General features: G+C 27.4%; 2 protein-coding genes and 1 long non-coding RNA gene across 4 annotated transcripts in view; 2 read left to right on the top strand and 1 right to left on the bottom strand.

The window, feature by feature from the left end:
* The window catches only part of LOC107436281 (dnaJ homolog subfamily C member 11), a 34,222-nt gene extending 32,540 nt beyond the window's left edge, over positions 1-1,682 (bottom strand). Inside the window, exon 1 of the mRNA XM_043043503.2 lies at positions 1,473-1,682. Coding sequence (XP_042899437.1) covers positions 1,473-1,565 — 93 coding nt within the window. The 5' untranslated portion in view covers positions 1,566-1,682. The remainder of the gene's footprint in view (positions 1-1,472) is intronic.
* The window catches only part of LOC139425977 (uncharacterized), a 260,368-nt gene that overhangs the window by 149,314 nt on the left and 87,491 nt on the right, over positions 1-23,563 (top strand). The window lies entirely within an intron of this gene.
* LOC107450256 (cotranscriptional regulator ARB2A homolog) overlaps positions 1,780-23,563 on the top strand; it is a 52,870-nt gene continuing 31,086 nt past the window's right edge. Inside the window, exons 1-6 of one of the 2 annotated variants that reach the window (XM_043043504.2) lie at positions 1,780-2,041; positions 4,258-4,315; positions 7,418-7,528; positions 12,742-12,842; positions 20,495-20,560; positions 22,864-22,988. In XM_043043504.2, the coding sequence (XP_042899438.1) occupies positions 4,282-4,315; positions 7,418-7,528; positions 12,742-12,842; positions 20,495-20,560; positions 22,864-22,988 (437 nt within the window). In that variant the 5' untranslated portion in view covers positions 1,780-2,041; positions 4,258-4,281. The remainder of the gene's footprint in view (positions 2,042-4,257; positions 4,316-7,417; positions 7,529-12,741; positions 12,843-20,494; positions 20,561-22,863; positions 22,989-23,563) is intronic. The other variant, XM_071183031.1, reaches the window with a different exon arrangement.

The following is a 23,563-nucleotide window of genomic DNA, read 5'->3' as shown; positions in this document are numbered from 1 at the left end:
CTATGTTCTTTTTCTCTCTGTTTCTTTCTTTTACTAGTTTCCTATGTGCTTATGCCCATAATTTATCAAAACTGCATCATTATTCTGTCCCAGAGACCAATATAAGAAACTTCCAACAGTTTTTTTTTTTTAAGTTTTCCTTTAGTTTGTTAAGTTAAAAGTTCTGACATTAATGTCAGAACTTTTAAGAATAAAATTAAGTGAGGGTGATGAAAGCAAAAAAAATTATGAAATAATGATGCATGCACTACCAACATCAAATTAACCAAACCGCCAACACCAGTGAATTTTATGTTTTATTTTAATTCAATTTTGAATAGAACAAGACTGGCACTTGTTTTGAAGAGGTTGTTTGGATTTACTTGATGCGGGTTAATAGAATATGTTTTCTTAATTGTCATTTTCAATTGCTCTAAATCACATTTTTAATTAATTCATTGATAATTCTGCAAGTTTAGATCAAACTGTTCGCCCGATTCTCTGAAAATAACAACTTATAAAATTAATATAAAATTAAATACTTAAATGTTTCTCTTATTTTTTCATCAATAACTTTCAATTTATATGGGGATATTCCTATATCGTGATCTGTCCCGCCAACTACAATTGCGAAGGTGCCAAACAGATTTTATGCTTGCAATTTAAAAGAAAAAACAAGTAGATGTTTGCTTGGGGATGGCTATGAGTCATACCTTTGGAGTTGGTTCCTTTTCCTTGATGTTTTTTTTTTTTTTTTTTTTTTTTTTTTTTTTTTTTTTGGTTTCACTCAGACTGCTACACGGAAGTTGCCAAGACTTAGCGATTATTTTGCCACAGATCACAATACGAAAATCTCTCTCCTTTATTAAACTTTTATTAGAATTATATAATAAGCCAAATACTCAGAAAACAGGGAATTATATAAGGAGGAATTTCAATACTTTTAACTAAAATATACATAGCACAAAATCAATTATAACTTTATAATTGGATCAGAATTAAAGGTTTATAAAAATAGACATTTCTTAACACGAAAAACGCGCTTGAATTTTGAAACATTTACCTACAAATATAAAATCACAGGCATGTTATATAAATGACATATTATATAAGTAGCAAGATCAGTTCTAAATCTGTTTCTAATCAGTTTCCAAAGACAATTTGATAAAATGAGTGACATTGATTCGAACATAACTAGGTAAATTTATAAATCATGACTAACATAATTTTAATAGTTTAACTAACAAGAAACAAACCAAAAATCATTAAGTGCTACAATTACCGGGTTTTATCTGGTAACAAAAAAGTACTATGAAAATTATTCCAAACAAAATTAATGTGTGATATATTGAACATCAAAAATTCAGTTGAATATTTAAATATGTTGTTGTCAAAATAGATCATTATAAATGTTGAAGGTGTTTATATAATTATTGCATCATTAAAATATTCTTCACACACAGGCGAGCTAAACATAAAAGCTTCCGACTTACATTTTTACTTAAATTCAAAAGGGCATAGTAATCATCTTCAAGTGATAAATCATTTGCTAATTCCATATCATCAGAGGTTGAGGAGTGCGACATAATTATATGTTTATTTTTATTTACATTCAATTTGAGTATGAACCTTAAAACGTACCTAGCTTCTCATTTCTTGCTAATTTATCGCCTCTTTAAATGGGAGTCACCAAGAAATAATAAAAGGGAAGAAGATAAGGTGTTAGTTTTGTCATTTGACTTTAACTTTATAAAAAAAAAGGTTTTTATCCGCATGAAAATAAGCAGCTGGAAACTTTTTAAACAAACAATCAAGCTTCTACTGGAATGAGCGCGAATGCTTGTTGTTTATGCGAAACTTTTAGATACTTAGAATTCTTTTACGTTATTTTAAATCTCATCATTAAATGTGTCATTGATAGAAACAAATAGTTTTTAATACAAATTATAGTTTTCAGTTTCCTGAACTTTTACTGGAAATTTAATTTTCTAAAACCGCTGTTAAACTGACGTTGACAAATATTTGGGTCCTTGGATTGTCACTGTGGATATTTTTATTTGTGGTATTATTTATTTTGTCTTTATTCAATGACATATCTTAATTAGCAGTTGATGTAAACAGTTATATGTTTTTATGTTTATTTTCTATCACTTTTTGCTACAGAATCGGCAAAGTCTAAAGAAATTGTTTGTTAAAAATGTGACTGAATTTTTAGTAAATAAATATTTCACATTTTCATTAGTTTTATGCTGTAACAATATGTATGCAATATTTGTAGAGAACAATTTCCTATCTAAAATTGTGCTAAATCTATTTTTACTATTATTTGAAACTGTTACAGAAAATTTTTACTGTAATTATATAGTAAAAATAGTCTTACTATGGGAAATTCTTACTATTACTTAGAATACTTAATAGATAGGTACATAAATGTGTCATTATCTATGGGTAGAATTTGAAAATTTTCATTACTTGTTGGAAGTAACCCATCTATTTGCTTTTTTAAAATGAATAATTTCTATAATCAGAAATCATGTAAAATTATTGTTAGTATCAGTGTTTATTATAGACCTTAAAATAGGCAATGATGGTACTACTGGGAAAGGGTACTATATTTTTTTAAAAAGAGCATTTATATTCCACAAAAAAGTTGTATATTTCTTAAGAAATCCATAATATTCGAAATTCTTAATTTTTTTATTCAAAAAATCTGATTTTCAAGGAAATCTTAAAATGAGTTTTATAGAGCATGATTATTTTATTTTGGAAAAGTTGTGTGTTGTATTAATATGGTATATTAAAATATCAGGGTTTCATGAACAAGGTAAAAATAGCAAAGAAAAATTATAAAAACTGTAAAAGAAAAGAAAAAAGATAAATAATTGTAATAAATGTTGAAAAAAACTTTTGGATAGCAACATGAAGTAATTTGTGAATCAAATGAATAAAAGTGATATCTTTAATATTAAATTTACTTGCCATCATGGCATTATATTAAAAATATGAGTATTGAAAATGCCTAGTGAAAAAAAGCCAAAAAATAGCCGATAAATGTCAAAAAAGTGATCTATGAAAGATATAAATTTGTGTTACAATCATAAATCCACATCATCGAGCTGGTCAAAAGGCGATACTTTGAATTTGGAATATGTCTGCAATAATGTTTAATGCCCGATGTTAAAACCATGTGAAAATGGCAAAAAAAACTGTTGGAATGCCATGTGGATTCACGAAAAAAAAAATAATAAATAAAAACGAAGAATAGCAGCCAAGTAGATTTTTTTTTAGATGTAGATATTTATAAAGGGGTGCATAATCATGTTCAAACAACATGTAGAGTGAAAATTCTTTATCCAAAAAGGAAACAGTGTGACCAGCCCCACAAATACTGTCTAAGCAAGATATTTTTTTACCATTTTAATTCATTAAAAATAAATACATGACGAGTCTCATGCCATTGAGTTAAGGGATCCAAAGATGCCACTCTGGAAGTTCTCTTTTCCCTTTATGTTTGCAGTGGTAGCAAATTAACATTAAAGGTATAGTTTGTCTACTGTAAGAACTCCCTCTGCCACAAAATCTGAGGCTGTCTGCTGCTACGGAAACAAGAATAGCGCATATCAGGGAGGGTAGCTTCTCTTCACTCTAGGACTAACACGGTCTTCCGAAGAAAAAGATTACCTTTCCCTTCGATGACCCGAGACAAAACCTGTCCTAAACAGAGACCCAATACCCCTACTTGTAATAGTTATATTCCATTACCATAGCGGCTGCCACGGGTCCAGACGAATGGCTAAAGGAGTTCTTACTTTAGACAAACTATAAGGTCATTTTGTAACCACTAAAAAATATCATAATAACTATCAAGTCTTATTTTGTATATATATAGCGGTAGTAAAAAGTATTATAAATTGTAATAAATAAAAAAACTATAAAGCATTGTTACTTCCACTTTATAAACATTTAATAAAAATCTGTTTAAACCGGAAGAGTTGGCATACATAAGGGTCTATCTAAAATTCTAACATACCTAATAGTAATAACATAATTGTCTATTGTTAATAATTTTATTCAAAATTGTTTTTACATAAGGGTCTATGTAAAACTATAACATACCCATTAATAATAACATAATTGTCTATTGTTAATAGTTTTATTTGAAATTGTTTTTACATAAGGGTCTATGTAGAATTATAACATGTTAATAATAACATAATTGTCGATTGTTAATAGTTTTATTGAGAATTGTTTTTATAAAACTTTTTTTTTCTTTTATAGACTTGGTATTATTTTTTTACTACCATGGATGACATATCTCGAAAAAATGAAACAGCTTGTAAGTCACATTTATAAATTTTCTAGATACAGTTGTAGAGCTATATATCCAGGTGTCTGTCCAGGCCAAATTTACATTCGTTTAGCGATACCTTCACAAATTCAACTTTCATAAAATACTTTTTCTTAGAAAAAAATTTTGTATCCCGTAGGAAACAATAAATCCATATTTTTGTGTTGATTTTTTAATATAATTTTTAATTTTCACAAATTATGTTTAAATTTTCACAAAATAGGTACCTTTCAGAAAAACCTAGACGGACCCCTGATCCCGGTCTATAATTCAGCTTTTTAAACTATCATAACTTTGCATATATCATGAGGTCGCTGTAATAAACACCAGTAAAAAAGTTGGACATTTGTTGATCGTTAAATATCAATGCATGAAAACAATGAGATTAATTCTGTATTAACTTTCCCCTTTCAAAAGCTATTTTTACAATTAATTTTGCATTCTCTCTCATCATATTTTATTTAAATATAAAGATATTTTTCAGAAATTATACTTTAAATTACGTTCAGAAAAAAAAAGAATAGGAAAGTTGATATAATTTATTCAAGAATATTTCAAACATAAACATGCCTTTTTAAACACACCATAAGGCAGCAAATTTAGCAATTGCAGATGTCATTTGATCTCCAATTCTTTTTCACTAATTGCAAGAAAATCAGACTCCACCGAGTCAGCCCATCTCATCCGCTTTCTTGCTCCAGTGGGTGTAAAATGCAATATCTTCTTCAATAGAATAAATATGACGTTGTTATGGAGAAATCTTCAGGGGAAGGCATTGGGCTGTCTGGCCAACTATAACAGTGAGAATGTCATTTGTCTTGAATTTATTAATGTTGCATTTGCTCTCAAATAAAGTTACATATCTTAATTGAGGGCTAATCTAACATATCAAGAGAAAACAATGTGAAATATTTTTAATTGGAGTAAATTTTCTAGACTTAATAATTTTTCTTAATATTTTTTTTTTTTAACTTTAGAAATTCTCATATTTGGTTTTTTAAGCAACCTGCTTATACACCTGACATACTGGAAATTTTTTATCTTATAATCAAAAATAGGGGTTGACTTATAAACCAGGTTACACTGTCAATTTTTATTTTTTAATGTGATTTTGAAGGGGGCCATTCATGTATGCAATATTGTTCACACTCAGCAATTGCCACTGTGTTTACTTTTGTAATTGAGATTGATTAAAATAAATTATTTTTCTAAGGTAGTTAGTGACTTTTAAACTTGAAGCATGCTTCTTCTGTATTTATTTTTATTATTCTAGTTAGTTAAGAGTAATGTGTAATGTCTGATAACATGAATACATTTCTTCTTAATTTGGCATATTTAATTTTTTCTTATTGATTCTGAAATGATATTTTAATTGCTATTATTATGATGACTATAATAATAGTTACAATGAGAATAATAAAAAAAATACCTTATCAAAACTCAGGGGTGATCTTTGAAAATGTAGAAATAAAGGATTTTAAAGCAAAATAACAAAGAAATGTTATTGTTTCTGAATTGTCTAGAGAATTCATACATCAAGACTTTATCAAAGAATCCAAACTTTTCTTTTCAAAAATATAGCTTGAAAAGTTAAAATTCATAAACTTTAAAAATCACTGGCTTAATGGAAAAATTAATAAAATTAATTTTAAATAATCATCGTTAGGGCTATTTATGAAAGTAAGGTTTGTATCTTTGCAGTTAGAAAGCTAATTCTGTTTGGAAGCATTTTTATCACATATACAATTGATCGACAATAGAACCTAGATTATCAAAATTACAACGGATGTTAAAAAGGCTGCGGTAATGGTTACATTATTATTACTGGCGGTATTATGAAATTACTCTTGTGATGACAAATCCAAAATTACTAAAAAAGAACAATTAAAAAACAATGTTTAAAAAAAAAAAACATTATTATACCAACTACTTTTTTGGAATAATTTTATCCATGCTTCAATGTTTATGCTTTAGAACATTGACTTATAGAGTTCTTCTACTTTTCCATTATTATACCTGTTGTGCGTTTCGATTACTTCTGAATCGAGTCAGTGTGTTTGAAATATTCTAAATTACGAAAAGAGGACTGTAACAATAAACTTAATATTTAATTTGTACGAAAGAATTACATGGACCAGCAAGGGTCGATCAATCAATGGTTTTGCATGGAAAGTAGGTACTTCATGCACTTACAATAGCTTTCTTCCTTTTTCAAAACAAAACAAATTTTATTCAGAGATGTGGCGATGGTTCCTCGCTGCAGTTACAAACATCTACTACTACTACTCTTTTTTCTCTGGCTCATACGCCCTCTGGCGTCACTTAACAATACCAATTACTTTTTTTGGAGTAATTTTACCCATGCTTCAATGTTTATGCTTTAAAACATTGACTTTTAGAGTTCTACTAATTTTCCATCGTTTTAGATTTTCCGACATACCCCTGGTTCCGAGGATGCCAGTTAATCTGGGGTTATACTTTATTATGTTTTCGAAAATTTGAAAACAGATTTATTTTCTACTCAAAAGTCCAACATTAGGATATCTTTGCCCAATTTAAATGAACATTTAGGTTACAGTTAATACAAATGAAAAGTGTTACCCCTAAACAGTCTGTATTCTTATGTTGACATATCATTTAGGACTCAAATTTCAGGATGGTCTGTTGGTCTTTGACCAGTAATTTTGATTAGGATCATCCTAAGGCAATTATTAGTAGGTCCCCGAGCCAGCTGTCGATTTAAAGAGATGGTTTAAGGGAAATTAAAATGGTTTAAGGGGTTAATTGTTTCGGTTTTTTAATTTTTTTTTCTGTGCCTTTAACACAAAACTACATATTACATCATAATTGTAACATTAAACATTCTCTTTACTGTAATTTTTTAAAAAAATTTTATTTAAACTTTTTTGAGAAAAAAATATCTAATAGAGACATGTGAACAGACAGAATATAAATGTAAATAGCATATTAAATGCAGATTATAATAATTATGTTGACATAATGTCATTCTATTCTATATTATGTATGTAAGTGGTTTGTTTCCATTTAACTTTATATGTTTTTAAAATAAAGCATGTTTATGCATTTCAGCTGCAGAATCGAATATTGCTGCAGAAAGGCTAGCTGAGTATGAAAGTGTAAAAAACTTTGATCCCAATTTTCCAGATACTTTTGAAGGTTTTGGATATAAGTTCAATGACTGTATGTTTCATTGTATTTTCTATCATATCATTTTGTTTCAAATGTATAGATAGTTTACATAGTTTGTTTTAAAGTAGTTTACAATTAAATTTTATTTATTTATTTTTTTGTCATTTACTGAAGTACTCTACCATACTTGCATTTCACGTTAATTTTAACTGAAATCCAGTATTTTTAGAGGCTAATAAATTATGTTGTATTTAGAGTTCGTATTTCCATGTATACACTAATATAAAACTAATTACTTAAAAAATTACAACTTGGTGCTGTTGCACCAAACACCGAAATGAGCAGTGCTATCTATCCATCCAAGAGTATGATCATATTATTTTATTTCCAGTTTCAAAATTTGTTCTTATTATTTGCTTCTTTTTTTTTAATATTATTATTTTTTTTTCAGTTCAGAAATTGTTTAAAATGTTTTTTAAAAATTTAATAAAAAGAGAAATCAGAAATCTTGTAAAAAGCAGTTAAATACCAAAGGAGAGTTGCCCAAAGCAGCAGAAATTCCATAAGAAAATTGAAACTTATAGAAATTTTAAAGATGAGCGTTATAAAAATGACAACCAAAGCTAACGTCGTCAAGGGGTACCAGAAGTCATAAAAACACAAAGCCTTTTCTATCGGAGAGTGAGACAAATGTCTGAAAAATTGCTCTCTCTCTGTACCCCAAAGATTTTGCAAAATGTCCAGGAAAAGAGAATATAAAACAAAATACAAAAGTAAAATACATAAACTAATTACTAAAGGAAAACAATGATCAGAAAACCTACTTAAAAATATTCCTATTTCAAACTAAAGCTCGCAACTTTCTGAAAATCCTTAGCCAAACTGAAATTTACAAACAAACTATGCCTACATTTAATGCACAGAAAAAAGAAAGCTTTTGCCATCTGTTAGTAGAAAAGCTTAACTGGGGCAACTCAGCTAAGTCTCGATCTAGCCAGATCAGAAAAGATCTGGCTAGATCGAGACAGAAAAGAAAATAAAACTAATAATTTTTAATCATTTCTTTGATTATACCTTCAATATTGTAAAAATTAAAAGAAAAACCATTACTTTCCAGATTTTTTAAAAAATTGCAAATTTTATTAATTCTAGTCAGTTGATAAAAAACTAAATTTTTGAATATATTACCGCACAAATTCGTATCAAAATTACTGAAAAATCTGAAATTAAAATTCTTTCTTTTATCATAAACACCAATTTTAATTTGATTATTAGCAATATTAATTTTAAAATTTAAATATTCAACATTTAAACAATTATCATTAGTCCCTTTTCAAAACCAAATCTTCGGGATAAATATTAAAAATGATATCATAATTTTCACAATTTGATGAAATTAAATTATCAATGTATCTAAAAGCTTTAAGATCATTAAACTCAAGATACTTTGCTTCAAAAAAGGCAAAAAAATATTAGCAAAAGTCCCAAAAAAAGAATTACCTTGTAATATCTCTATTTTTTGTTTATAAAAATCAATGCCATTAAAAAGAAATTTTTCAAAAAGATTACATTTACAAATATCAATCCAATAACTTTTTATCTATATTTTGATTAATTAAGCATTTATTATAAATGCAACTACAAATTTCAAGTATTTGAGCATGAGGTATACTAGTATAAAGATTTTCAAAGTCAAATGTATTAATATCAAAAACCTCATTCTTTTCAATAAAGTTCAAAACATTAATAGCAATATTTTTCTCGCTTTTAATTCTAACCAAAATAATTTTAAGAATATTAAAGAACTTTTTACTAATATTAAAATTATAACTATTAGTACCACAAGCTATAAACCTAAATTTGACTAGATTTTTATGATATTTAACGATTGGAAATAAATAAGAATAGGTAATTCTATTCAATTTAAATTTTAATTTTTTACTAAAAGTAGTAATCCTTTTGCCAATAACTTTTTTGTCATCCTTTAATTTTAGATAGGTATTATTGGTATTATATTCCTTAAAAATCAATTTTTAAAAAAATATTTAAATATAATACAAAAGTTGTTAGAAGCTTTATCAACAACTGTAATAATGAACTTTCTTTTAATTTTCTCAAACATATCATAATCAATAACGGTACCACTAGGATAAAAACAAAATTTAGAATTGTTTAAATTATTTTTTACACTTTCTACAATCCTTGTTTTCCATTCTGTTAAACCTTCAACAGGCCAATGATATTTTCTAGAAACCTTAGCAATAAAACAATCAAGATCTCTTTTAACTGTTGAAATAAAATCATCTTTTTTCATTTTTAACTTTGTTCTAAATTTATATCCTCTGCTCAAAATTATAATCAAATCTTGATCTCCAACAATATCTAAGCTCCCAGTAATAATATGACCATAATCTTTATCTATAAATGTAGAAAATTCTTCAGTGTTACAATAACAATCTGACAGTGAAATATAATTTAAATTGCAACTTAAAAAATTATAATTACAAGCTTTTTTTTCTAAGAGTAGAGGAATATTTATAAGCATATTTTTCCTTTTAAAAAATTTTTAAGTTGTTTTAAAGGGAAAAATATCTGAAAAACAATGGAAAATCTATGAAATCCTAGAATTTTCAAATTTTTTTATCATGAAAATTAATTGTACAAGAAACCTTTTTGAAAAGCCAATCAGTTTTATCAACTCCAAGTTTTGATTTAACGAAATCTATTATAATAAATTTAATAAGTTCAGTATCAAATCTTAGTCTATTTCTAAATTTATAAAAGAAATTTTTTAAATCTTAAATCCGAAAATAAACTTCCTAGTAATAAAAATATTATTCAGGTTGATACAAGGACTACAAATTTTTGAAAATTCATCCAAATTTATAAATTTACTTTATTCCCCACCACTTGCTCTTTTATACCTATGCTTTGAATTAAGAGATTTAGGAAAATTAAAAACTTTAAATTTATCATAAATCTAAAAATCGTCAATTTTAACAGTACCTTCCCTATTTAATTTACTATCTAAACCATAGGAAAAAAGAATTTTAAGACTGCTAATACAGTCAAACCCCACTATAGTGAACATGGTTTATAGTGAACTACCCTGGATATAGTGAACGAAATGTTCGGTCCCGTGCCTTGCTATACATGGATAATGTTATTTTTTGTGGATATAGTGAACCAAAAAAGTGAAGAAGTTGGATATAATGGACTTTTTTCTGTCTTCAACTGATTTTTTTTGTGATAATTTTGAAATTTCTACTTTAAAAAAAAATACAGATACCGATTTTCAAAACCATCTATAGAGGGGAATGTAGCGATAAGCATTTTTTCTTGTTTCCTTCTTTTATGTCACTTTCCCATCCCTAAACAAACAAAGCAGATGTTTCCAACCCAGGCAGACACCCCTGTAAGGTGTCAGTCAGATCAATCTGCATTTTCTGTCAGAGGGAATGAGCAATTAGCAATGAGCATTATTGGTCAAAGGGTTGGACACTAATATGTGTTGATAAGGCTCCTTTTTGATCTCAGTTCAGTTAAAAAATTCCGCAAACAAGTGTCTCAAATTTAACTATGGCGACCAGTAAACATAAAACGTTCTCCATTAATGACATAATCAGAAAAATTGAAATTGGATGCAATCAAGCTGATATTTGCAGGGAATATAAACTGTCCAAATCTGCTGTTTGTAACATATGGAAAAATAGGCAATTAATAATTTCTGCTCATGAAAAAAATTTAGATGGCAGGAAAAAGTTGAGAAAAGCAGATCACAAGGATGTTGAAGAAGCATTACTGTATCACCAATCGAAGTATCTGGACAAATGTCAATGAATTTGCTAAGCGATTTTATGAGACTACTTTTATGTGCTCGAATAGTAAGTTAGAGTTAGACAGGTTTAAAAAGCGGAATAACAGAAATTCAAGAAAAATTATCTGAGAGTCGGGAAGTTATTCTATATTTGATGTTGAGGATTGCTCATCAGCTAAAGATTACTAATTTTTATTGTACGCAAGACAAAGAGTAATGAAAAATAACACATTTTTTGCTACCACATAATATTTTTCAGTCATTTATTTGAATAATGTGTAATAAAAGGGAGGAGTTTGGGAACCATTAGTTAAATTGCCTGCGTAACGGATATAGTGAACCAAAATTTCGGTCCCTTGAAGGTTCACTATAGCGGGGTTTGACTGTATAAATGTTTTCTAAATCAAGCAGGTCTTCTATATTTTCTTTAAAATCTAATATAAAATGAGTGACATTATCAAAATCATGAAATTGAAAATATAAAGTTTCATAATTTGTAGAATCATTATTATTATTTATAGCAAATCTGTGTGAATTAATTCTCGTATGAAAGTTATTAAGAAGTACGAATTAATTCTCTTATTAGTTTTTGTTTTCTTTTAATAGGGCTAGATCGAGACTTAGTTGATTTACCTCAGTTATGCTTTTCTACAATAGCTCGGTCCCTTACAATCCCTCGGTTACAATAGCTTTCTTATTTTTGCCCTTTAAATGTGGGCGTAGTTTGTTTGTGAATTTCAGTTTGTTTCAGAAAGTTGTGTGCTTTGGTTTGAAATAGGAATATTTTTAAGTAGGTTTATTGAACATTGTTTTCCTTTTGTTATTAGTTTGTGTATTTTACTTTTTTATTTTGTTTTTGTATTCTCTCTTCGTGGACTTTTTACAAAACCTTTGGGATAATTTTTTAGATATTTGTCTTGCTCTCCGATAGAAAAGGTTTTGTGTTTTTATGAATTCCGGGGCTGGTACGCCCTGACGACGTCAGCTTTGGTTGTCATTTTTATATTTGTCATTATTTTCATTGTTTTCTTCTATAAAATTTTCTATTTTTTAAAAAATTTAGTTATTTATTTGTATTAAAATTATTGATAAACTCTTAAATTTTTAAGTTGTATAGTTTAAAAGTGCAGATATTTCCTTTTATGTAAAAAAAATTATTTATTTGAAATATTTTTATACTATATGTAATGTAAAAATTATTAATCATACAATCGAAGGATTTTTAATGCAGAATCATGATGTGAACTTGTTATTTTTATTCACAATTTTTGTGTGCTTTTGTTTATATTTGTTGCTTTAATTTTTTAAAATAATTGTTTTTTATACCAATCAAAGATCTTTTTAGATTTCATTTGTTTTTCAAAATTAAGTTGTTACTTGCACTCTTAATTTCTTTATTTTTGTTCAAGCTGTAATTGCGCATTTATTTTATTGATTTTTTATACAGTTGGCCAGCTCCGTCATATCACCACTGGCACTCCATTTGAATTTAACGTCATGAAAGATGATCAAGTCTATAATCAAAAGCGATATGAAGCAATCGGTGAAGTAAGTGATGGTTACAAAGATACAGATCTTCTGTATATTTATTTTCATCTAAGATTTTTTTATAAAGGAGAGTAAAGAGAGTGCTGCTTTGAAAAATTCTCTCTAAACTGTCCTTTACAATCTCAAACTAAATTTTGAAAAGTTTCAACCATTTTTTCAAAATCCATTTTCAGTTCTTTTGAACCATAATATTCGGAAAAATGTTAAATTTTATGGAGCGAAATTATTTTGCTACTTTAAAATATTTGCTTATAAAGTTATCTGTTGATTTAAATGTAGGAATATCTTGACATGTAGTTTGTAAATAAAAAGGAAAGAAAGTCTTGTGAACATGAGTAATTAAAAAAATTTAAGTCTTTTTTTTTTGCATTTCTTGATTTAAATTAATTTATTCGTCTTTTGAAATCTAACTGCCAAATTGGGTATATGTCTTTAAAAATTCATGAGTGTGTTAATCTTGATTAAAACCAACTGTAATTTTATTAATTCTGTGATTGGTTTGTCTTAACCTCTTCATTATCTCGGTTCACTTATGTGGACATTCACTTCTTAGCTTCTAAAAACACACTATAAGAAAATTTATAGTATTACCTTCACTGAAACATTCATTAATATTTAAATTTTCTGGGGATTCCACAAATTCAGAACATGTAAATTATTTGGTAGAATTCCACATAAGCAGAAATGATTTTAAAAAAATAACGCTAAATCGACCTGCTTGAAAATGTAACCAGGGTGCGTAGCGTTTTTAAAAAGTGCTTATTTTTGGTTTTCGTTTTTTAAAAGCCCTTAAATTTTTTTATTGCGTGTTTTTAAAAAGTGCTTAAATTTCCCTTTTTGAAAATGATATTTTAATTCTTTACCTTGTCAATTTTCACACCTTATGCAAACGTGTGCTTTTCACATTGTTCTATTCCGCATTTTCTCAATTCATTCATTCCGACGTACCGTCGGTCCATAGCGTATGAAAGTGCCAATCATTTTACATTATTTTATCACGATTGTGTAAAGTCTTTGAAAATTAATTTGGATTTCTTTAATGTTGAGTACTTAAAAAGTATTTGAAAGGTGCTTATTTTTTTGTAGATAGATTTGGCAACACACCCTGGTAACTAATTTTAAATATTATGTAAATTAGTTACTCTGATTTTTCTTTTGACTTAGTATTTCTGTGATCTGTTTGAATCTTTTAAATTTATATTTATTTAATATTTAAAAATAATACAGTAAAAAACATGCAGATCAGCGTATGTGTACCTTGGTTCGCATGGCAAAATTTATGACAGCTTAGTAATCAAGTGAAATCTCATAGTAGTATGAACAATTTTATATCATTTTAGTTATGTTTTTATGTGTATTTTAATTAATTTTATGTTAAGGTACATACATACATTTACTAACTAACTCGTTGTGTTTTTTTCATAATTTTTAAATTTTACCTCCAGAATTAAATTTCTTGTGTAGGTAATGTTAGATTATTTTCAATAATTATTTATTTAGAGTGGTTTTCATAATTAAAATAGTTTTGAAACTGAAATTTTGTGCAGTAATGCATTGGCATTGCGTTTAGTATTGCAATGCCATAGTAAAAAAAAACTTAGTATTTTTCAAAAAAATATTTTTTTTTCATAATCATTAAATGTTTTAATTATTGTATTTAAATAGACCATAGTTAGGGCTGCAGGTTTGTCGCGGCTCGAATTTCCGCGATGATTTCCTCGAAATTGTCATATTTTTTCCTAAAATCCGCAAATTTCTCAATATGTCGTAACTTGCGCAAAAATTGCTTAATTTTTTTTTTTCATATTTTATTTATTATTTTTATTAAACAGAATTTTTTATTTTCCTGAACCTTAAACTGAACATGTTAAATTGATTAGATATTTGGGGGAGTGAATCAATAGCAAAATGACATGAAAATAGTTCAGAGATAAGAGATAATCACAATCTTGTCAACTAAGGTGGTCTTTCTACACTTAGGGAGTGTAATTACCTTCCTGAAGTCAGTAAGAGTACAAAAGAAATTGGAATCACAAAAGAAGGAAAATGTTATAAGTCAAATCTTTGACAGAAAAATTGTTATACATAATATTGCACTGGGCAATGAAATTTCTACTGCCTTTCTACATATCCAGTTAATTTTTCCTAGGTGGCTTCTTGTGATTTCTTAAATATGGATCAGTTTCTTAGATGAGAGGGACTAGTAGTTAGTAGGGACTTGTAACTAGAAGTTTGAATGTAGAATGTTTGAGTTTTACAGCATTTACTTCTTACAAAGCAACGGCCAAGGAATTGCGCGTTGGTGAAGGAAAATTGATCGAGTTTTGGAAATCAAAGGCCGAACGCTCCAAAATTGGCAATTGGATGTTTGTCGGTGCCTAAAAACAGCGTTGACGCAGAAAGATCGTTTTCTAAGTATAAAAATGCATTAAGTGATGAAAGACGAAGCATTAATGAGAATAATCTGACAATGTACAATACTTTGTACCAAAATTCTGTTCATTTAAATAAAAATATTAATATTGTTTGAAATTCAAAGAAATACCTTTGCTGTGTTTTTTTAAGCTTTTTTTATTATTTGCGCAATTTCTGTCATTTGCATCATTTATATCATAAAATTTTTATGTTTAGAATTTGTGTAATTTTAAAAATTTCCCGTGATTTTTCCGTGAATTTGGTGTCTTTTTTCCCGCGATAAACTTGCAGTCCTAACCATAATATAACAAAATGTATGTTTGTACCTACTTATAATGCAATTTAACATTTGAAATATTTATATTATTTTACAGAATTAAAACCTGCGGTCCACCGTAGCTGCCAACTCTACTAGATTTTTCAGTAGACTATTGGAATTTGCTAGTTTCCCCTGGTTTACTGGTTTAATAAAAATTCTCCTGGTTTTTATACAGCTTAGAAATTCCCTAAAATTGCAAAAATTTCCTAAAAAAATTCCCATTGAAATTCATTTTTGTGTACAGATTATTGCTTGCTTGAATATTTAAATAAGTATTACGAATACACAATGAAGTAAGCCTCATTCATAAAAATCAATTTAAAGCTATTTTTTGTTCTAAAATAATGTTCAGTTTATTTTTATTTAGAACTCCCTTTTTTAATTAATTAAAATTCTTTTAACTATCTTTGATGAATTGAATGTCTATTACTATTCAAAATTATGAGTAAACATAATACACAACATTTCAAGTTCATTTAATGTCAATCAGAACTGGGAAATATTGCAGTTTTTCTATTTTGTTTACTATAAAAATCCCTGAAATTTCCTATGTGTAAAATATTTAGTACATTATGCAATAATTATCATTAAATTTATATTAATTTCATAAAATCTACTGGATTTTTTCCTATTCATGTTGGCAGCTATGGGTCCATGTATTTGTACCTAAAATTGTTACCCTCCTGGGAGCATAATTCTTATTTTTTTTATCTTATTATCACTTATGGCAGTAAAATAGAAATTTGGAGCTGTGTAATATTTTTTTGTTATATTCATTTTTACTTTAGTATTGAATAGGTTAAATTGGTTTAAATGTGAAGATTTTCTCTTTATCTGGAAACAAATGATTTAGTATTAAATTAAGTATTTTAGTAATAAACTTTTGTTTGTAATGGAAAATATTGCATGACAACATGCATTTTGTATTTTTATAGTAACATTTTTATTGAGATGAAAGTTCATATGAAATTAGGAAATTATGATTCATTTTAGATAGATCAGCTCAACCAATGCTGTAGGAGTAATTTCTTAAAATTATAACTTCTTCACTATTGAAAGTATAAAGTAATGTAGCAAAAGAATGTTTTACGGTTCTCCATTTCTGTTTTACTGTCTAAAGTCACCTTCAAGTTAAATAAAATATGAATTATACTGACAGGAGGCTAAAAATTTTAGGCATATATACGTGGATACAGTTCTTAATTGAAAGAATATAAATATTTTAAATGTTTTAATTGCACCTAAAGTAGGAACAAACAAGCATATCGTTAAATTATGGTCTATTTAAATACAATAATGAATAGATTACATAATTATTAAGAAAACGAAATAAATTTTAAAAATTAGTGTATGATCCATTTTGGAGTCTAGGGCCTGCAATAAACCTCACAAAAGTTTGAACTCTCTAAAACAATCGCTTCAGCAGGAATGAGATAGATTAAAGGTAGAAAACTTGCGGCCCATTTCTGAAAACTTCAATAAGAGTTTACGCCTCCGCATCGCTGCCAAAGGCGACCACTGTAAAATCAATGAAATGCATTAATTATACTTCGTTTCACCTTAAGTTGGCACTGCAGGGAACGGCAGGAAATGTAATACTCCACCTTTGAAAAGTAGTTCCTCGCTATTTTGGAATTAATTGCAGTTTAAATGCACATACAAATATAAATAAATGTTGTATAATAAGAAAAGTTCATCTTGAAACATGTATTAGAAGTTTTTCATGTTTAAATGTATTTAACTTATAAATACCTCCTCAGTAAAGAGAATGTACAAAGAAGAAGGATGTGTTTTAGTTCGGCTCTGAATTAGTTTTCAAGGCCAAGAAATTGGCGCATTGGCTATTTTTTTACACTGGTCAGCCAGCTTTTTCCATTCTCCTTGCCTTTGCTTAAGTGTCCTATCTCTTGTGCAGTTCTTATTTCGTTTTCTCTCAAACGCATCGCTTAATTGTTCGTTTGTTTTCTTTTTTATTAGTTATTAACTGTTAATTTGTTGTTTTTTACTAGTTATTTATTGCTAGCATGTTTTTTATTGTTATAAACTTTTTGCATTAACTGTTAATTTTTTGTTGTGATTCTTTGATAGATATATATTTTTTTTTTGCTAGTTACTAAATGCTAGCCTTGTTTTTTTGTTCGTTTGTATTATTTTGTTACTTATTAATCGATAGCTTTTTTCTTTTGTAAGTTACTAATCTTTAGCTTGCTTTCCTTTTTTAATTATTAATTTTAATAGTCATTAAATTCCTTACTTATTTTTTTATTTTAAGAATGTCAGAGACAGGACTATCACCGACAAAGATGTTTACGTCATCATGTGTGGAAAAATTATAAAAAGTGGTGCTCGCAGAAACATTTTAAATGTTTATTCACAACTAAGAAAGGAAAATCCACATGAAAGTATCACTCAAATATACGACAAAGTTGCTACACTTACTGGTTGTTCAAAAAGAACTGTTTATCTTTTGAAGAATGAAAAAAAGACATCCAATCCTTTAAGTACACCTGAAAAAAAAAGACCTGAAGCTGTAGGTAAACGCACAAGACTTGTGAAATTCGACGATTTTACGTTGTGCTGCATTCGCAGAAAAATCCATGCTTTTTTTGGTGGAAATGAAGTACCGACTTTAGATAAAGTTTTAAAGGAAATAAATGGTGACAAGGACATAATTGAAAAGAACATTGCGTATGTTGACTTTTCCTTCCCCCACGAAACACCAATGTGGGATAAATTAATGTACGTTAATCTACAAAAAATAAGTTGCATATAAAAATAATATTTAAAACAAAGTATTTATGCGTGCATCTATGCATTTCTTTTTTTACTTAAATTTAAGCAAAAAAGAATCTTTAAAAAAAAAAATTTTTTTTTTAAAATTAGTTTCGTTTAGTTAAAAAAATCATAATAAGAAAATCTGCTTTTTAAAAACCATAATAAGAAATTAGCTTACAACTAGTATCTTAAAATAATAATTATTAGAAATGTTNCTTTAAAAAGAAATTTTTTTTTTTTTTAAATTAGTTTCGTTTAGTTAAAAAAATCATAATAAGAAAATCTGCTTTTTAAAAACCATAATAAGAAATTAGCTTACAACTAGTATCTTAAAATAATAATTATTAGAAATGTTCTAAAAGAATCATGTTCTTTTCTGTATTCTGTTCAAAATTTTAGTAAGATTCTTGGTTTTTAAAAAAAAAATTGGTGCTTTGTTTTCTTTTCGCCAATACTGGCCACTTTCTCTCCTTTGTTTGCTACCTCATCCCCCAACCGACTCAAAGAGTAGCCCAGTTTCCATGACAACAGCTGTAATCCGACCTACCTGTCCTTCTCTCCAGTGCCAACTTAAGGTGAAGTGAAGTATAATAAAAGTCTACTTTTATTCTTATTTGTTATATTTTGTTAATTCATTTATTTTTAATAAAGTAATTTTAAAAATTGCTTGTCCGAGTCTTTTGCCTCATTTTATGAAATAATGAAGGAAGCCTAGGAAAGGTACCGACCCAGTGATCGTAAACTTCCGACATATAATTATATAGTTCAGTATCACAGCTAACATATCATAACTAACTATTGTTCGTAGTCTCACAAAAAAAATTAAAAACATGTCCCTTAAAGTGTGCAATTTATTTTTTCCGTTTTAAATTAGAAATAAATAATAATTATGAAATAAATAAATAATTTTTGTTTATTTCAAATGGTTAATTTGAATTTTTGTAAACAAAATTAAATATGCCCCGAAGTTCAAAGTAGACTAAATTACTTTGCATTTTAAACATTATCACATTTAACTTTATCTCAAAGAAAAATATTAAGAAATTTCAATCGACTTTTCAAACTTGTTTTCTCGGGGACGTTGAAAAAGTGTGTAAGCACTTCAAGAAGGAATGAGATTTCAAATTGCGTATTTTTGATATTATGCGGTGTGAATCTGAATACACATAAAAATATTACTTAATAGATAGAAAATTAAATACTCATAATACTATTAGATTTCACTTGACTACTATGCTGTCATAAATTTTGCTGTACATATCAAGGTACACATATGTGGTCCTGCATGTTCTTGATAGTATCATTTTGAAATATTAAGTAAATATAAATTTAAAAGATTCAAACTAATCACAGAAATACTAAGTCAAAGGAAAAAATAAAGTTATTTTCAGAATAAATAAATTATAGAATATTTAAAATTTCTTATGTTTTTGAGCATGTGGATTTAGCTTCATTTCTTGAAAATCAATTCTATTTATGTGGAATTACACCCAAATAAATTGCATGTTCTGTATGTGTTACAATCCCCAGAAAGCGTCCACGAATGTTCAAGTGGAGGTAAAACTACAAGTTTTCTTTTAGTGTATTTTTTGAAGCTAAGAGGCGAAGGTCCGCATATGTGGACCGAGGTAGCAAAAAGGTTAAATCAAATATTTCTGATTGTTAAGATTTTAATATATAGTGTTATAACTGTTATTTTTTTTACAAAATTATTTTTATTAATATAAAATAAAATTTTTTATTAATGAACAAATTATGATAGCTTGTAAAAACTATAAGCTTTGTTGTTCAATAAATTTGCAATCAAACAAATGTTTACAACATGAGAAAGGCAGGAATTCAATGTGTGCTCTACTGGTACTCTGTAGCTGAATTCTCCTATTCTTAGAGAAGAAAAGTGGCAATTTCACAGAGGGGAAAAATTATTTTTATTTAGCAAAGTCTTTTATTTATGTATCTTCTCTCTATCCAATGAAACAAAACAAAAATAATGAAACGAAAACTTTTTTTTTAAATTTTTTTACAAAGTTTTTAAATTAACAGATTTTGTTTTCTATTATTATCTGTTTAAAGTGTTTCCATTTAGTGTTTATTATATTGGTTATAAAATCTTTCTGTGTAGTGATTATTCTTTTATTTATAGCTTGTCACAAATTATGTCTATAATCTACTAGAAGAAGAGGGTCAACTTAAAAGAATGTACCTGCCTGTAAGTTGTCATTAATAGTATCTTAAAAAGATTTTTTTTATTTGGATTAAGATTTATGCTAGTTTTTTTTCTTCTTTCGAATATAAAGGGTAGCCAATAAAACAATTTTATGATAAAATAAACTACTCAATTAAATTTTGTTAATATCACATGTGGAATTTTTCTCAAAAATTTTTTTTTATTTTTCTTAATACCATTGTCTTTCTATTTAACAACTCAAGGAACTCTGAAGAATCTTCAGTGGAGAATATCCTTAATAAAATTTGAGGGAAATTAACAAAAATACAAAATAAAATCAATTTTATTAACAAGTAATTAAAAAGCATTGTTTCCTTTAATAACAGCCATTAACAAGTATAATTTTCAGAACAAAAGCATTTTTGTAATATGAACTTATCATAGTTTTTTTTTAAGGTAAAAATATAGAAAAAAAATTTTGCAAAAATTTGCTTTTAAGTTTATTATTGCAATATAATAACATGTTGAAATTATTCTCTATAAGATCAATATTGTTATTTTTTAAAAATCAATTTTCTTGGACATATATTTAAAATACAGTACAAGTACTATCATGTATCGGAAGGGTCTCTTTTCTGGACACTATTTTACAATCAAAATAAACAAAACTCTTTTCCTTTACATGATTTTTTTTTTAATTTAAATTTTGTGGAGCATATGTTTAAAATACAGTACAAAGTTCTATATCCGTGTGTCCATATGCCAAAAGGGTCTCTTTTCCGAACACTTTTTTTGCTATCAAAATAAATGAAACTCCTTTCCTTTGTCAAAAAAATAAATAAATAAAACATCATTATTATTTTCTTTTTTGCACTTGCTACCTGTTTTGCACATGCTAAAGCATGCTAATCCTCTGCTAATTTCCGTTTCTTTATGATTTTTATCCAATTTGCAATTTTTGTTTGATTTTTAATTCGATTTCCGCTATTATATAAAAAAATAATTGGATATCGCGGAAACAAAATTCAGCATTTCATGAAAGCATGAAAAAAAAATCACGTATTTTTTTCTTTCATCTTGCATAAAACGATTATTATCGCCAAGAATCACACACTAAATTTCAGGGTGCAAGATTTTAAAAACCGAGTGAAAATATGTTTTAATTATGACCGAAAAAGTGATCAACAAAACTACACAGATTCACTGTTTAAGCATCGCTATATTTAATAAAAATGCAATTATATATCCACGTGGGATTGCAGGTGAATCGTGAATGATTAAGTGCGAAATATGCGATTCGAAGTTTGCCGAACGAAGTAATGTATAATAAAACATTAAGATTTTAATAACCCCCGAAAAAAACTACGCGGATTCACTGATTAATCATTGCTGTTCAAGAAATTATCACTCGCTGAAATGTGTGATTCGAATTCCTGGTATGGTATAATAGTATATTAAAATATCAAGATTTTGAAAACCATGTGGAAATCTTAACAAAAGCTGCGAAAATGGTGGTACCTCGTAAATCACGTGAATTTATGCGTTGTTGATTGAAATTGACATTAATTATTGTCTATTTGTTATTTTTATTGAATAAGGATGTTTGTTTACCTTTAAGACCTATTATGTGGAAAAATCTATTTTCCAGACTTGCCGAAGTCCTGACAATTCCGCATATGAAACTTTTTATTTTTTAATTAATTTTTTTTGTCTGAATAATTAGAATTTTCCATTTTCTCCAGTGTATAAATAAAACATTTCATTCTGCCCTACGAGCAACGAAAACAAAGTTAATGAATTAAAAGTTATAAGTGACATTCAACATCTATGATCATCATTGTTTAAGTCATCATTTGTTAAGGTCAATCTATCTTAAAACAATGTCAAAAAAGCACTAAATATTTTAAAATGAACTTTTCAGGGAAAAGGGAATATCGAAAGTTCTAAAAACTTTCACGAGCTTTCAAACAAGTATAACCCTTCTGTAAATTAAAATAAGCAGTTCATGTTTAGTTAAAATGTGAAATGTAGCTTCAGTAAAGATAAAACTGTCCAATCAATTTATATTTTAGTGTATTTATAAAGTTTATAACTTAGACCCTTTTTAGATTTAGTGTAGATATTCTGCTTTAAAAAATCAGCTGCCTTATAAAATCAAATAATCTTCAAACAAACTTTATTTCCACAAGCAGCAGGCCATGTACTGATTTTGGTTGTAAGTTTTTTCAAGGCGTGGATGAACAGTAATGAAATTGATCTGTTTTACAGAGATATTGTACTAGCAAGTATCATTCCTGATTGTTTACAAAATAATTTCTTTTCTTTTTTTTTTTTTTTTTGATTAGTTGGATGCAACAAAAAAGGAACCCAGAACTTTCATTTTTCATAGTGATGATGCATTTACTAATGAAAGACTTGTCATATTAATTCATGGGAGTGGAGTTGTCCGAGCTGGACAATGGGCTAGACGGTAACAAAAGATTCATTTTAATTTATTCATTCATGTTCATGTGACCAAAATAATTATTAATGATTATATTAATCTTACAAAATAATTATACTAATAATTAAGTTTGCAATATATTAAATATATTTTTTTCAAAAAAAGTATTTAAAATCCTGCTTTAAACATTTTCTGAAGTGTAATCTAATAGTTTTAGTTCTAATTCTCTCACTCTCTCTGTATATATTACATCAAAAGAATTTTACATCATGTTTATGTACTTATTTGAATAAAAATAAAAGTAAGTATTGAAAAATTCTAAAAGCATTCATACATAGAGTATTAAATGATCTATCTAACATTAATGACCTCAAAATTTTATTGCTTTAAATTTTTCATAAAATATCCATAAAAGTTCTAAAAATCCATTTCTTTAAATCCTCTATTATTTTAGTAACTTGGAAAATTGGTGTATTTGATGTTAAGACTTCTTGTTTATTTCCCAGAATACAAGATGTTAGAATACAGTAACTCAAGTGAAATAGCCAAATAACTGCTCTCTTGGATAATTTAATTGATTATTGTTCTCACTTTTTATTTAA

Source organism: Parasteatoda tepidariorum, chromosome 7 (genome assembly GCF_043381705.1).
Source record: "Parasteatoda tepidariorum isolate YZ-2023 chromosome 7, CAS_Ptep_4.0, whole genome shotgun sequence".
Lineage (NCBI taxonomy): Eukaryota > Metazoa > Arthropoda > Arachnida > Araneae > Theridiidae > Parasteatoda > Parasteatoda tepidariorum.
Note: the sequence above shows the minus strand (reverse complement) of the source record. Positions and strands in the feature narration are given on the sequence as shown.